Source organism: Numida meleagris, chromosome 1 (genome assembly GCF_002078875.1).
Source record: "Numida meleagris isolate 19003 breed g44 Domestic line chromosome 1, NumMel1.0, whole genome shotgun sequence".
Taxonomy (NCBI): Eukaryota; Metazoa; Chordata; class Aves; order Galliformes; family Numididae; genus Numida; species Numida meleagris.
In genome coordinates this window covers 187,430,924-187,448,088 of record NC_034409.1, presented here as the reverse complement: position 1 = coordinate 187,448,088, position 17,165 = coordinate 187,430,924, and the positions used below count along the sequence as shown (strand labels likewise).

At 39.7% G+C, this 17,165-nt stretch overlaps 1 protein-coding gene across 3 annotated transcripts in view; it reads left to right on the top strand.

Annotated features, from left to right (window-relative positions):
- DLG2 (discs large MAGUK scaffold protein 2) overlaps positions 1 to 17,165 on the top strand; it is a 1,019,534-nt gene that overhangs the window by 781,479 nt on the left and 220,890 nt on the right. For all 3 annotated transcript variants that reach the window (XM_021382614.1, XM_021382609.1, XM_021382622.1), the window contains one exon: positions 13,888 to 14,044. In XM_021382614.1, the coding sequence (XP_021238289.1) occupies positions 13,888 to 14,044 (157 nt within the window). The remainder of the gene's footprint in view (positions 1 to 13,887; positions 14,045 to 17,165) is intronic.

Genomic DNA, 17,165 nt, shown 5'->3' with positions numbered 1-17,165 from the left:
CCTGTTTTTTCACTGTTTGCCTGAATTCATTTTGGAAAAGCAGTGTCCTAGTCTAAGGTTGAAGAAATACTGATGGAAAGCAGTAATCCCATGCTGGTGTATGTCTGTGTATATTAATATGTTAGTTGTAGAAGCATAGCTCTGCGTACTCATCTGACTTCATTTTGACAGAAATAATTGGGTAAAATATGAATAATTCATAACCTACAGTTAATATTTTTGCATATTTATGATATTAGAAAAGCTGGTATTTAACACTGAATTATTTAGATTTTGGTTGCTGTTACTGATGTAATTTCCAGAAAACATTACACTAATTTCTCTGTTCCCACAGAAATGTGAAACTGTCTGAAGTATTTTGTAGGCAGGGGCAATAACTTGTCATGGGCTACTGCTAGATCCTATTTCAAAGCATTTCTCTGTCACAGTCAAAGTGGGAACCCAAAGTTTCCACATAGGAAAGGTGTCGTCTTGCTCGTATTTTGTTTTATGTTACAACCCCACTGCACTGCAGTGAGAAAGGAAAACAGTAGATATAGGAAATGACCCACTCCTCAGTGAAGCCCAAAATGCTTTTGCCACAAGTCTCAATACAAAATATTAAAAAACTGAAAAAAAAAACCAATAATAATTTTATCTTTTTATTTAAAATGTGTTATGACTTTTGTATTAATTTTCCACTGAAAACAAGACTAATTAATAAAATTGTTATAGGGAAGGCCCATATGGCTTAAGGGCTTCTTTCTGAAAGGCAGCGTCTTAAATGAAGTCCTGATCAGCCAGCCTTCTTGCGCAAACCAGGGCTAATTTCCAATTTAGATCTAGTTTCTTGAAGTCTTGCCTAATGAAGCTGGGACTGTCACCAAATGCCCAGAGAGGTGGTAGATGCCCCATCTTGGAGACACTGAAGGTCAGGCTGGACAGAGTCTGAGCACCTGATTAGTTGCAGATGGCTGTGTTGGTTGCAGGGGAGTTGGACTAGATGACCTTTAAGAGTCCCTTCCAATTCAAATGACTCTACAATTCTGTCAGTGTAGAGGTTTCACAAGCTCTGGGTAACTCTCTCAGTGCTTAAACATCTTCACATTAGGTTTTGTTTTTATACTTCGCTCTCTAAACAGAAAAGCCATACTACGCTCCCCTGTCCTTTCCTCAAACCAATTCATGAGGAAATTGATGTTAGGGAAAAAAAAAGTAAGAAAGAAAGAAGAAAAATTGGCTGAATTGAGATTTAAGGAAAGAAATTCTATTATGATGTCTCTGACCTGGTCTGCTGGACTCCATAATAAGGAGGTACCCTGCAGACTTAAATTCCCATTGAAATTTGATAATCAGTTTGCATGAATTTTTAGATAAATTGCAAAATCTGCACTGGCCACGCAGATAGCTTGCATCTATTGTGTATGAACAATTAGAGCAGTGGAAATCTGCAATTGATATCACAGGTCTCCTGCTATTCAAGAGGTAGAAGAGTATCTGGCTTGTAATTATTACTAATCAACTTCGGCTGAGTCATATTTCATTTCATGTAGGAAAGGGGGACTGTTAGTCTGTTACACCACTGAGCAAATAGAAGCAATCAGCTCAGCTCTAAATATTTCATTATAATAAAGCTCAATTTAGCCTAATGTTTTTGTGAAGTCCTTACTGCTAAATATGTTTATAGCTAATTCAATTTGCTGTCAAAACAAAGTTATTTTTCTCTTTTAGGAACCCAGCTTCCATCAGTAGAGTCCTGTATTTAGGTGACTTATTATATTGCTTCTGAGTTGCATTTCATAAATGGCTGCTTTACCTGCAAGGCATCCCTTGCACACACTGAGATTTCAGGCCACCATGCTGGCTCTTGTCTGACAGACTGTGTCATCACTGCAGTAATACAATTAGTGCGTCCTCTGAAGGAGAAATGAAAGATAGGAGGGACAAAGAAGTGCAGGTGGAACTGCATTCAGTGGCATTTATTCCTTTCCACCTTGCTGAATATATGGTAATTGAGCTGGCTAGCACAGATGTTTTAAAAATTTTAATAGGTTTTTAATTAAGGTATTGGGTTCATATCTAAGAAAAAACATTCTTAAGGCCTGCTTTTGTGGACTTCATATTTTGCAAAAACAAAAGAATCTGAAAGTGAAAAAAAAGTCGAGATTTCTTTCAAGCTTGAATTTTCTCTATTTTCAAGCTATATGTTCTTCACAATTTAATAACTGTATATGAGGTCAACAGATTTATGATGTGTACAAAAGCATGAACTTCACAGGTGTTGGGTGCCATTGTCAGTGCGTTCTCATTAGTAACTTTCCTAATGGTTTATCGGTATGGGTTACAAACAAGAAAATTCTATGTTTGGATTTGAAAATATTTTTAATCTGAGGGTTTTTTTTTAATTATTTTAATGAACAATTTTAACTGAATATTCAAAATAGGAAAAATGTTGGATGAAAACTAAAGCCTGTTACCTGGAAATCCTGCTGAACTATCTCACAAGGCTATGACATTAACTTATGATAACTATTCTTTCTCCAGTTGACATTCAGACTAAATTGTATTTTACATGATACCAGTCATCTCTACTGCTGAGCTGCTTAGAAACTGAGATTTCAATTTCTTTCATCAAGAGTGTTTTGATGGAAATTTTAAAGTAATTTCTGAGCATGACCGAGTATCTCATCTATAAATATTAGTATGCAAATAAACAGCTTTTGAATGATGACTAAGGGTAAGAATTTTTGTTCTGAACAGGGCAGATATTACAGGCAGCTTTGTGTTTCAAGAGTGTCTTATGTAAAGTGATTCTGGATGCTTGCTTCCAATGGACTGTGTATTGATATTTCAAACATGGCTTAGAGGCATTGCTATTTTTAGGTATTCTTTTAACCTTTGAATGCCTCCTGTCTCCCAACAGTGTGATGGAGTTGCCTATCACCATTTCCATCTCACCTAGCTTCGTTTACAAACTGAAAAGGTGGAGCAGTCATGGTTTATAGAAAAGTGATTTCAATACGTAACCAGTAGTCTTTAAAAGCAGAATGGAAAGCAACCTTTCTAGTTTGTGCCTGTGCTGGGGTTAGCAGGTGGAACAGAGATGTAGCTTTCCAGATTTATTTTGATTATTAGCATGTAAATAATACGCCTCCTAGATCAGAAAAGAGAGATAAATGATTATATGAAACAAAGTATAAATAAATAAGTGTATTGGAATAACCGTCTTCCTTTCAAAGCTACAGAGCACATTACTTGTTCAACATCGTTGCTCTTGAATTTGGTGTAATTCTTCAAATCTAGGAGACATGCTCCTGTGCCTTTGAGGTAAATGTCATGCATTGAGGTAAAAATACAGACCAGTTTCACTTTTCAAGTAAGAAATTATTCCTGCATGCCAGTTCTGTCTCGCTAGCTGTAAGCATAAAACATTGCCTGGTGTGCAGGCTTTAATTTCTCTACAAAGGACAAAATGAAAGACTATTAAAGTCCCGAGGGGTTCCCACAAAGCAAATAAAATTGCCCATATATAAGCCAGTGCACTCATGCATGCATCAGTCAGGTTGAAGCCTGGCTCCCAGTAGGTTCCCTCGTAGTAAATATACTTCAAAGTTTGTGACAAGTTAGACATGAGGTTTGGAAAATAAATGCACAAAAAATATATTCATTATTAAAGTTAGGATAAAGTACTGCTTCTATAGCTAGTGCCAAGATTCAGTCAACAAGAAACGCCAAAGAAACCACTGTCAAGCAGATAAAATACTTTTCAAGCAGAACAGGTAAATATAGTATGGAAAACTACATTTTGCTATGAGATATTCTAGTGAACATCTCATACCATGCTGAAGTTTTAGTTGTTTGTACATCAACACTTTGTAAAATGAGATGAGAAGTCAACAATCAGTTGCACATTGTAATGAATATGAAGACACTGAATGTGAACAAAACATTGTCTGAGCATAAGAAGGCAAAGTTACCCTTCTGAACCCTGATGCTCATTGTGACAGTGATAGATAACACTAATTTTTTGAAACATGGGAGGAAAACTTGAAGTATTGTGTTGTAAAAGAAATGGCTTGATTAACCAACTGACTCTAAGCAGGCACAGCTCTGTGCTCACACAGTGAAGCCAGACACCATGATGCATAGGAGAAAGACGGGTACTTTGATCCTGAGACATCATTTTTTTCCCAGTGACTAATGTTTGAACTTAACCAACTGGTGTAATTTCTGTCTACAGCTTATTTCCTGCTATTTGCTACTCGTAAATAGCATGAACGCTTTGTGTTGTATTATCATAGAATAATTTAGGTTGGAGAAAACCTAGAGATCTCCAAGTTCAACCATCAACTTGGTCTACCAAGACCCGTGACTAATCTGTGTCCCTTAGTGCCATGTCCACACGTCTCTTAAATTCCTCCAGAAATGGCAACTCCACCACTGCCCAGGGCAGCCTCTTCCAATGCCTGACCACCCACTCTGAAAAGAATTTCCTCCTGACATCCAGTCTAAACCTCCCCTGCCACAACTTGAGACTGTTTCCTTGTGTCCTGTCATTTCTTGTCACTGTGTGCATAGTGGCTTGCACAGAGGGTGGCCTTAACTGGGGACTGGGTGTTGCCCTAATGCTAGCAGTAAGATAAATAAATATCCTGCTGGGCTTTCTATGATGAGTGCTACTGTAACACCACCCCAGCACATGCATGAATGGATGTATGATGTCAGTATCCTTATAGAAGTAAAAAAATAAAAATAAAAACAGAAAAAGAAAAAATCTTACAGAAAAACTGAAAGCCATATTACTCTGCTGATTTGGGTTACATCATGATTACAGATAATTGAAAAAATTTCTAGGGTCTGATATTTGAAAGTACCCAGTGCGCTTAATTTTTTCTAGATGTTCCAAAAAGCACCAAATCTTTGCAACACCCCAATTTTATTGATGGTTCAAAATAAAGAGACAGGCAGAGATGTGAGTGTGAGATGAATACTAAACTAACTGTATGCCTTAATGTAGCCAGCAGCACAAAATAAGCAAATTGAAAATGGATTTGCTTTCAGTAAGTTATTATAAGAATTACTTGTTTTCAGAAGGCTCTTCCCCTTCATTTATCAGTTGCAATTTTTAATCTCCTAAATTAAATCTATAATTGCTATGGATTCACAATCCATAGGAGAATGATAGGGATACTCAATTTCTTTTTCATCATTCTCTTACTATAAAAGAGTAAAACTGATCAAAACAAATATTCAGTCCAAATGTAGGAGATGCAAAACACTTAGCTGCTTTCACACAATGAAAAAGTAAAACAAATATGAACCCCAAATAAACGTTGAGGAGGAAAAGTGCCTGAATGTTTTGCAGTACTTTAATTGCATTTTCACGACAGGAGAAATTTCATTAAGTGCTGAAGTTTTACTCCCCCTGATTTGTTGCTCCTTATTGGTTTCAAGTATTAATTTAATAACGCTTTGGTCTTACATCAAGCCTGCAATTTATAATGTGTTATACGGAATGAGATCTGATGTATTCCCTGAAGCAAGTAACCAAGTCCATCCAAATTGATTCTCCCATTGATTTCCGAGCTTGTAAATTTGTGTGGATTGCAGCACTTTGTTTGCTTCTTTGCTTTTAGTTATGATTTCTGCCTCTGTTACAGTGAATTTTCCTTCTTTCTCTACATTTTTTTATTGTTAATTCCTTTCCTCTTTTCCTTACAGAGGCATTCTCTTTTCTTTGTGCTTTCTTTTTTCCTTCTGCTGCCTTCTGTCAGTCCAGGACTGTTACCATCTCACACTTCTTTCTAATTTATGCTTGATTTCCCCTGCTGATCTTCTCTTAGTGTTTGGTACAAAATTGCAGGAGGGCATAGAATGTGCACGCACAGAATTAAAATGCTATAGTACGCTTTGTTAGCACCTAGAAACTTACCATCAGCGTTATTTATCCCAGAAGAAACTGTAAATGTGCTAAGTAGTTAAAGCTGGAGGCAAAAGCATGCCTTACAGAAACACTGATAGTGTTAGACTGTCTTTTTAGTAGTAGTAGAGTGCCATCTATTGTTCGACAACAGAACAGTGTGCCTTTTAAGTACAAAACCATGCAATTACCTTGCCTTGGTTGCTTTTGTCTCTAGGGAACAAAATATTTTTACCAAGCAAGAAAATCTCATTCACATTTGAGTAACTTTTATTTCATTCTTTACTCTCTCATGAATAATTATGTTCATAGAATCACTGGATCATTGAATCATGACCACGACTTCTTTAAATCTTTGATTCCATTACTTTATTTACAGCATTTATCTGTATCTGCTCTGGAATTTCTTCATGTGTATTAGAATTACATGCATCAAGAATTTTAACAGAAGGAGATTTTCCTAGTGTTGGATTCCAGGCATTCAAGAAAAATTGGGGCAGCTCTTCATAGATTTCCTTAATAATTACGTTAAGAGATGACTATAAACATCTATGCCAGGAGCATAAATATATAACATCTTTAGCTTTATCATAAATAGCCTTTTCCTTGAGTGTGGCTAAAGCATTGCCGGATTATTAATTTCTGCACTATTCTTTGAGAAGTCATCTGCTCAGTGGCCAGTATTGTAATTTGTTTGCTTAAGAAGGAAACTGTCTTCCAAGCTGGACTCCATAGTATACTACAAACCTTTATTATCAGAATAAGTTGGTTTTGATATTTTTCTTTTCAGAATAAGTGGACTATGAAACTGTAAACTACGATATCATAAAATTGTAGAATTATAAATTGGATTGAGTTAGAAGGGACCTCAGAAATCATCCAGTTCCAACCCCATAGCTGCAGGCATGGTTGCCACCCAATAAATCAGTCACTAGATCAGGCTGCTCAGAGTCCCATCCAATCTGGCCTTGAACACTTCCAGGGATGGGGCATCCACAGCTTCTCTGGGCAGCCTGAGCCAGCACCTCTCTATCCTCTCAGTGAACAATATCCCCCTGATATCTAATCTAAATCTCCCCTCTTTTAGTTTAAAATTGTTCCTACTTCTCCTATCATTAACTACGCATGTAAAAAGTTGATTTTACTCCTATTTATAAGCTCCGTTCAAGTACTGGAAGGCTGCAATGAGGTCTCCCTGGAGCCTTCTCCCAGCTGAACAAGCCCACCTCCCTCAGCTTTTATTTATAGGAGAGGTGCTCCAGCCCTCTGATCATCTTTGTGGCCTTCCTCTGGACCTGTTCCAGAAAGCTCAAAGTCTTTCTTGTTCTGGGAGCCCCAGGCCTGGATGCAGTACTCCAAGTGGGGCCTCACAAGGGCAGAGTAGAAGGGGACAATCCCCTCTCTTGCTGTGCTAGCCACACCTCTTTTGATGCAGCCCAAGATACTGTTGACATTTTGGACTGTGCGTGCATACTGCTGGCTCATGTTAAGTTTTTCATCTGTCAGGACCCCCAAGTCCTCCTCCACACAGCTGAGGAGTTTTTCTCCCAGTCTTCTGGGTTGCCCCAACCCACTTTTAACACCATGCACTTGGCCTTGTTGAACCTCACTAGTTTCACATGGGCTCACCTTTCAGCTTGTTCAGGTCCCTTTGGATGGCATCCCTTCCTTCTATCTTACCAACTGCAGCACTCAGCTTGGTGTCATCCATAAATTTGCTGAGGGTACACTTGATCCCAGTGTCTGTCTGTTAAAGACAGTCCCAAGATGCACCCCTTGGGGGCACCATTTGTCACCAGCCTCCACCTGTACATAGTGTCACTGACTACGACTCTCTGGCTTTGATCATACAACTTATGTATGATCAATATACATAGCATATATATAGCATACTTTTCCTTATCCACCAAATACTCCACCCTTCAAAGCCATATCTCTATAATTTAGAGATAGCTATGTGGGGGGGACCATGTCAAAGGCCTTGCAGAAATCCATGTAGATGATATCAGTTGCCCTTCCTTGGTCCACCAATGTCATCACTCCATCATAGGAGGCCACCATATTGGTCAGGCATGATCTGCCCTTGGTGAAGCCATGCTGGCTGTCTCAAATCAACTCCTTGTTCCTCATGTGCCTTAACATGTCCTAACGGAGGTGAGGCCTGTAGTTCCCCAGGACTTCATTTCTCCCTTTCTTAAAAATAGGAATGGTGTTTCCCTTTTTCCGGTCACTGGAGACTTCATCTGACAGCCACAACTTTTGAAACACGATGGAGAGCAGCTTGGCAAACACATTAACCAGCTTCTTTAGGACCCTGGGATGCATATTCATACATATATATGACTTGTATATATGACATATATATATATGACTTTTATATATTCAAGACTTTATATAAAGTCTTAGTTATTTGTTATACTATGGTGAATTGGTACATAACTTCTATCTTGAAGCATAGTCACGGCTAAAGATTATTCCTTTGATCGTTGTTTTTATGACAACTACACCTGCACATTCTTGAATCCACTTTTTAGATTCCACAAGATACTCTAATATGAAAGACATATAAAGGCATCTTATGGCTCTTAGTCTCTGTACAGCCAAATTTGAGTCATGACCAAAGCAACCTCATTTGGTTAAGGACCAGGAGCCAAAACCTTTGTGTTCTAATCACAGATTCTGATATTTCCCCATTGCTGTTTGAGCTTCTTCTGAGCATAATCATTCAAGAGCACAACGTGAATTTTGCTGTCAAAAGGCCAAAATTACAAAACAGCACTGACAGCATTTTAGGCATATATCTGCTGACTTGATCAGAGGCAGGGATTAATAATTGGACCAACTTTTTGTTGAGTTGCACAGCTTAGCATTCAGTAGATACCCAGTTGTATTGACCTAGTTTTGCCATAGCACTGGCTTTCAACTTTGTGATGGAAGCTGCCTCTCACCCCTAGAAACACTCAGTTTCATTCCGAACAAGAGCTCTAATTTCTCACCAGTGGAGCATGCAGATATATTTGCTTGGCTTTACTGCCTCTTTGTCCTCAATACCCAGGTAAATAATACTGGCAGTAGCTCAACTCTCACAAAGTATTTTCAGTTTGTAGGACTCAAGATGACAAGTGTCACCATATCATTTTGTGGATGAGGAAACCAAATCTGATAGAACAAATGACTTGACAAGATAACTTGGAACACATAGCCTAAGCAGGGAAGGTCTCCACACTTCCAGCTCACTGTCCTAGTTCTATTCCAGCCCCCAGGCCACCTTTTTTTAATTAAAAACCTATTCATATTTTGGATTACATTCTAATCTGCATGTAGTTAAGGAGGTACTAAAAGTGGTGCTACAAGGCATATCAACAGCAATGATCCAAAAGAGAATAAATCCCCCTCTTTTTTTTTTCTAGTTGGTAGAAGATATTTGAAGAATATGCAAAGTCAAGACACTATGTCATTTTCTCACACCTGTATCTTTTTATAGTTGTTTTCTAACTGTAAAATGTTGAGAAGATATAAAATGAAGGCCCATGTGAATTTGGAAGAACACTTGCAATCTCCTTTTAAAGCTATTACAAAAAATTTTCTTTAGTTTTTTCTTTCAAAAATATTTAGCCTAGAGATCCAGAAGTTGAGATGTTATTTAAAGATCACAATCAAAATGGAGATACTGTTTGAGCATTAGCATTAGGCAAACCTGAAGAAAATCTTACTGACTTTGGAATTATATTGTAAAGATAGCATTGCCATATGTATACAGAAGCCATAAAACTTAATTAACATCTGGCACTCCTCAGTGCATCTCTACTCTCTCCCTTTCCTTTTTTCTTTTATTTTTCAAATAAAATAGAAATGAAAAAGCAATTGGTATTCTAACAAAATGTTATATAGTGCACAGGAAGTATTGGATATTTTACAGGAAGCATTCCAGAGCATTGCTCTTTAGGTGTTGTGTGCGTGAGTGTTCATAATTGTCACTTTGCTGGTAAATTTTATTTGTGAAAAGTAAACATTTGAAGAACATATTTTTTCTCTGTGGGGAATCACAGATGTAAATACATATGAGTGTTTGCAGGACTGAGCTTAAGATTCACACATATAACGTCTATACTTTTTTATGAGGAGTAAATTGTTAGAGGGATTAAAAGTTGGGTAAGTGTCAACATTGTGTCTATATATTTGTATATATATACCTGTGTGTGCTTGGGTGTTCAAGGGAGAGACAAATCTGAGTCATATCATCATAGAATCACAGAATCCTTAGAGTTGGAAGGGACCTTTAAAGGTCCTCTAGTCCAACTCCCCTGCAATGAACAGGAACATGCATAGCTAGATCAGGTTGCCCAGGGTCTGATCCAGCCTTGCCTTGAAAGTCTCCAGGGATGGGGCATCCACCACATCTCTAGGCAACCCCTTGTTCTATCACCACAGAGCCTGCTAAAGAGTCTGTCTCCTTCTTTCCTGTAGCTCCCCTATAAATATCAAAAGGCTGCTATCAAGTCACCTAGGAGCCTTCTCTTCTCCAGGCTGAACAGCTCCAGCTTTCTTAGCCTGTCATTGTATGAGAGGTGTTCCATCCCTAGGATCATTTTTGCAACCTTTCTTTATATGCAATCCCACAGGTTTATGTCTCTCCTGTACTGAGGACTCCACATCTGGACACAGTAATCCAAGTGAGGCCTCATCAGCACAGAGCAGAAGGGCAGGATCACCTCCCTCGCCCTGCTGGCCGCACTTCTTTTGGTGCTGTCCAGGATACAGATGGCATTCTGGTCTGTGAGGGCACATTGCTGGCTCATGTCCAGCTTCCCATCCACCAGTACCCCCAGGTCTTTTTTGGCAGGGCTGCCCTCAATCCTTTCATCCCCCAGCTTCTATTGGTAGTGAGGGCTGGCTTGACCCGGGTGCAAGATCTTGTATGCGGATTTGTTGAACCTCATGATGTTCACCTGGGCCCATTGTTTGAGCCTGTCTAGGTCCCTCTGGATGGCATCGTGTCCCTCTGGAGTGTCAACTGTACACCACAGCTTGGTGCCATCAGCAAGTTTGCTGAGGGTGCACTCAACCCCACTGTCAGTGTCAATGATGAAGATATTAAAAAGTATCAGTCCCAGCACCGACCCCTGTGGGACACCACTCATCACTGATCTCCATCCAGACATGGAGTCATTGATCACCACTCTCTTGACTCAATCCTGCAACCAATTCTTTGTCCACTGAACAGTCCTCCCATCAAATCCATATCTTTCCAATTTGGAGAGAAGGGTGTTGTGGGGTACTAGCATTGCATCCCACCTGGTCGGACCTTCAATTACTTGACTCAGGAAGTTATCCTCAATGCATTCCAGGAGCCTCTTGGATTGCCTACAGCTCTCCATGCTAATTTTCCAGCAGATATCTGGGTGGTTGAAGTCCCCCAGCAGGAAAAGCACTTGTGATTGTGACGCCTCCTGTAGCTGGAGGTAGAAGGCCTCATTGACAGGCTCTGCTTGATTGGGTGGCCTGTAGTAGACACCGTTCACAAGGCTCCCTTTGCTGCCTCGGTCTCGGACTGTCAGCCATAGGCTTTCGACTTGCTCATGACTATTCTTTAGGGACAGCTCTTCACATTCAACACTCCCTCCCCTCCTTCCTCACCTGTCCCTTCTGAACAGCTTGTAGCTGTCGATAGCCACACTCCAGTCATGGAAATCATCCCACCAGGTTTCAGCGGCAACAACTATATCACGGTTTTCTAGAAGCACGGTAGCTTCCAGCTCCTCCTGTTTGTTTCCCAAACTGCATGTGTTGGTGTAGAGTCATTACATGATGTTATGACGTGGAATACCAATAACCAAAAATCATAAAACCACGACATTATTACAGTGAGTTCCCTGCCCTGGGTCCCAGTCCTGTTACGCATGCGTGGTATTTCCTTGGTGGTCGTCTGGTGGTCTTTTTCTGATGAAAGGTCGCAGTATCCCTTGCTGTGTACTCCTGACCTGATTCGAGTTGGAAATGCTGATTTGCTCTAGCCAGCCATCTTACCATCTGCAACTCTGTCCACCAATCCGCTGCTTCTCTGTTAATTCTTGTGGTGTACTGTTCTAGCTGATTGCCTTGCATTCCAGAGATAGGGCAGCTATCATTTTTATTTGGAAAAATAGGAGAGCTGCTGTCTGTAGAACAACTGCTTACATATAAAAAAAGCATCTGCAATCTGTGACCTTTCGGGGGGAGCCATCCCCTGACTGTTTCACCTAGTACTGTATACCACTGTTTTTACAAGGACTACATGCCCCAGACTGTCTCCTTGTCTGTCTTTTCAGCACAAAATTTTACTTTGNCTCCTTGTCTGTCTTTTCAGCACAAAATTTTACTTTGCAAACCTAAGCTACTCACTAAGCTAACTTTCACCTATTCTATCCCCTTTTCTACAGTCTGAGCTAACTTTCACTTACTCAAGAGGCACGTCCGCAGGGCAGCTGGTCTTGTCACCTCCTTAATGGATAGCTCCTTAATTCCTTTTAAGTATTTCCCTTGATTTTCCCCACTGCCTTCTCCTATTCCCCCAGCAGTCACTGCTTCATCATCATAGGATTTTGTATGTGCTACGGTGTTGCTAGCACCTCTGAGGCAGCAGGTCCTTCAGGGCCCCTGCTAGCAACCTGCACCTCTAATCTAGCTTTGCCATCCCACACCTTATCATGGGAAGGCTCACTTCCCCCAACCCCTTCACACCTAATGAAGCCCCACTAGCTTTTCCCCAAGGACCCTTCTTTCCCTTTGAGAAAGGCAAACCCCATCCGGTGCCCACAGACTAGATGCTATCTAGGCCATTTGGTTGTCAAAAAAAAAGCAAAGTTCTGGTGACAGCACCAGCCACAAAAACAGGTATTTAAAGATAAAATCCTTTGATTTGTTTCCATGTCCTTGCCCAGTACAGGAGGCAGAGAGGAAAAGGTGATCTGTGCATTCGACTCCTTTAGCTGTCATCTAAAGGCCCTGAAGTCCCTTTTGATAGCCAGTGACCCATAAGTAGCTGCTTTATCTCTCTGTATATGAAAAAGCAGTAAGGGGTTGTGGTGTGATGGCCATACAAGGCTAGGTATTCTTCTGGTGACATCCCTCACCTGAGCCCCAGCTACAGGGCCCGAGCCCCCAGTCATGGTACATGGAGAGTGGGAACTGGGATAACTGGGGCACTTTTTCTTAAGTACACTACAGTGTACACTAAGTGAATGCTTAGGAAAGTTCTCTCCTTCCTCTGGAACTGAAATTTACTGACAGCAAAATGCTGACAGTATTATTATTATATTTACATCTTTTGGATCACAGCATCAATTTACAACTGGAAAGTAAGTGTGGAATAAGATGTAGCTGTTATTATTTACAGATTTCTGTTCTAATCAGTAATTTTTAAAACCAGTAACAGAAAAGCAGATGTCCTTCTGTTTTGTTCAGTGATAAAACTCCTATGTGATTTTACGACTGCAAGTTCCTGGTAATATCACACCAGAGGTTTTTTGTGAGATTCTCTTCTATTAGCTTGATCATGCACGTTTCGTTTGCTCCAAATGTGCTACGTTTAAAACAACTTTGCTACTTTATTTAGATGTTTGGGTTTTTTTTCTTTATTCATTTAGAACTTCAAAGAAAAAAAGGTACCCTGTGAAGTTTGATTGATTTGTAGCATTGCTAGAAATTAGACTATAAAATATCTTCGGTGTTTTACTTTTAATGAATCCCTCATTTAACTTAATGAGGATGAATCCAGTGGGATGGAATTAATAGAGATGTTTGGATTCGACCATGAGGAGAAAAAAAAAGGTTGCTGCTTAGTTGTCATTCTCCAATTAACGGATTTATCAAATTTATTAAAAGATTTATTTAGGCATCAGCAGGCCATTGTTTCTTTAGCAGAATATAGTATGTTGAAGATGCCTTAAGAGATGCATATGCGATAATATCTTTGAATGGATAAACATTACCATTTTGTTTCTCTGCAGAGAGCCTCGAAAAATCATCCTCCACAAGGGGTCCACCGGACTTGGTTTTAACATTGTGGGAGGAGAAGATGGAGAAGGCATTTTCGTGTCTTTCATCTTAGCAGGCGGGCCTGCTGATCTCAGTGGAGAACTGCAGAGAGGAGATCAGATTTTGTCTGTAAGTATTTGCTTGGGGCTTTCCTGGCCAATTGCCTGATCTTGTTTTTTTGTCTTTACTGCAAGGGAGACACAGAGAACGCTTCATGAAGCCTTTATGGTTTCCATTGTCTGAAACCCAAGTTGGAAACAGTTCATCACTGAATATTTTCTTTATTTGCTCTTTGGTTTTTTTAATCTATTGTTCACAGCATTAGCTGCACTCAGCTCATAATGAGACTTTTCTCTCATTATTATTTGAAGTATGAGAACACCTCAGTGAGGGCTTAAATGCAGTGCAGAACTCAGCATAGAATCATAGAATCATAGAATCATAGAATTAGCTAGGTTGGAAAAGACCTACAAGATCACCCAGTCCAACCATGCACCTACCACCAACATAACCCCACTAAACCATGTCTCTCAACGCTATATCTAAACGTTTCTTGAACACCTCCAGGGACGGCGACTCAACCACCTCCCTGGGCAGCCTGTTCCAGCGTCTGACCACTCTTTCAGAAAAGTAGTATTTCCTAATGTCCAGCCTAAATCTCCCCTGGCGCAACTTGAAGCCATTCTCCCTCGTCCTGTCACTAGTTACAAGAGAGAAGAGGCTGACCCCCAGCTCACTACAACCTCCCTTCAGGTAGTTATAGAGAGCGATGAGGTCTCCCCTGAGCCTCCTCTTCTCCAGACATCTCCTAGTTTAACCCGTTGTCCAGTTCCATTTTGCCCAAAATGCACTACAGAGACAGAAGATACTTCCTAATTTTAGCATTTCTTTGAGCAGTAGTTGGATGAAGTCATCCAGACTGGTGGTGCCATCTAGTGTGCACTATACTACTTAGCAACTACCAGAAGTAGGAGGAGATTAATTCAGTTATAATTATCTCTCTGCCTCTTATGAATCTGATGATCACTCTGAAATTTATTTTCAAATTTTACAGGATAAAAGGTTTTGTAGCCTTAGGTTATATTTTGCATATTTAGTACCAAGAACGTCTTTTAAATTTTTCTTTCAAGTATTTGTTGATATCATGCAGTTCAAAAACAGAGCATTTATGTATCAGACTTTGTCAAGTAATTGAACATCTGAGTGAAACAACTGAACATAAAGGATTTTGAATGGCAATAAAATCCTTGAGAATATATTTAAGTAAAGTATCCATTCACATTATGTTGCCTTACACCAAGGGAAAAATAAAAAAATAAAATCTATACTAAATTGATAAAATTGGGGCTGTTTCATTTCAATTTTATAAATAGCTGTAAGGAAAAGAACTGAAACCCAGGAATTACTCATCCCGGAGGAGAGATTGATCCACCAGACTGCAGTGCCATGATTATTCCCATCGTCCTGCTTTCTGTCCCTGTGCATCTTGCATCCTTGGTTGCACTTGGGCTAGTGGCAGGGAAAGAAGGTGGCTGTAGGCTGGATGGGTTGTGACGTAGCTGTGTGGCACTTTCCTGGTCAGTTCATGAAGCAGTTTGAACTGGCTTTCCTACATTCCTTTGGCCTATTCTGTGAATGGCGAAATTTAACTTCTACTTAAAGTTCTAGTGTGAAAAAGTGTCTGGTGCCACTTCTTAATATACAGAAAGTCTGGTCAGTTAACAACAAAGGGATACAGTAACCTAAAATTGTGAGGATCAAAATGATATATTTTATCTAGACTTGTTCTTTGAAAATGCTTTTAGAAAATTTTTAACGGGCAAGTAGGAGTTCTATAACGCCTTAAAGAGATCCTTAAGTAGAAGATTCAAGAAAAGAAGACTGCAAGAAAGCTAAGACAGTCTTATAAAATTATCATAATGGAGAGCTAAGGAAGACAAACTCCTGTGCCAACAAGAACACAGACCAGGAACTCAAGGAACAGAAATGGAAATTTCTTCAGGACAATCATACAGTTTATTTTTTCTTTAGCTAGGTGCAGCACAAGAAGGCTGAATAAAAAGCATTATGAGGTCAGAACCTTTCACAGTACATTCAGAAATCCAGCAGCTCATACATAGTTTAGAAAAACATTTTCTTTTATTTTTCTGCAGGCAGATATTTAGCACTGTGGGAGACTGCCTAACTTGAATTTTTAATTCCAGTTTTGGTCCATTTTGCAGCAATGTTTTCCCTAAGTTCTAATTAAACTTACCAGTGTTGCTACAGCATTCACTTGTCATGCAGAAGTAGTTTATTTGTTCATTGAGCAGAGAGGGATGGAAATTATTACTAAATTAGATTGCATGCATATCCCCAGGCAATCACCAAGTCAGGCACTGCTGACTTATTTAGTCACAAATAACTATTATGAATCCATTTTTTCCATGCTCAAGCAAAACAAATGTCATGCACGGGCCAATCTTAGAGCAATTAATCTTAGACTTCTGTCTGGTGAAGGGTGCCAGATCCCTTAATTTTATAAGGGATGCACAGAATACATCTGATTCTCTCTGTTTATTCTTGCTTGTCTTATCCTTCAGGAACACTGATTTCCCTGCTGAAGTAGTTTACCCATTTGTTTCTCAAAACATGAAAAATCTGATTTACCACAGACCAGTAGCACTCACAGAGTTAATATTTCGAATTAACTCTGGGTTGGTTAAATTTCTTTCAGACAGGAAGCAGAATAAATGATTTAAACTTTGGAGACCTAGATTTAATTCCTGATTCTGTTTGTGCCATTATTTGTGGCCTCGGGCATGGCGCTTTAGTTTTCAAAGCCTCCAAAGAAGAAGAGAATCACAGCATCATCCTAATTCATTCCTGTGCTGTGAGTATAGCAAAATTCTGACTGGTTGAGAAATGTATATACTCACTTTTGGGAGGGTGCCTATAAATATACCTTAAATAGAATGCACATCCATGAGTTAGACCCCACAAAACAGCAAATATGCAATGTCTTTGGGTGACTTCCTGAGTGCATATATAAGTCCCAGAGTCTGGCTTCAAGGCCCAGACAAAATCCCATGACCTCTCTGCCTCACTTTCTACCTTCTCACTGTTATGTGACATTGTGCAACACCCTCCAAGGGGCACTATGAAAGATAATGCTGCGATTTTAACCCCATGGGAACGTTGAAAATTGAGTTTATTTTTCCCAAATGCCACCAGGTGGCATCACAGGATCAGTGATGGTAGAGATCTACCC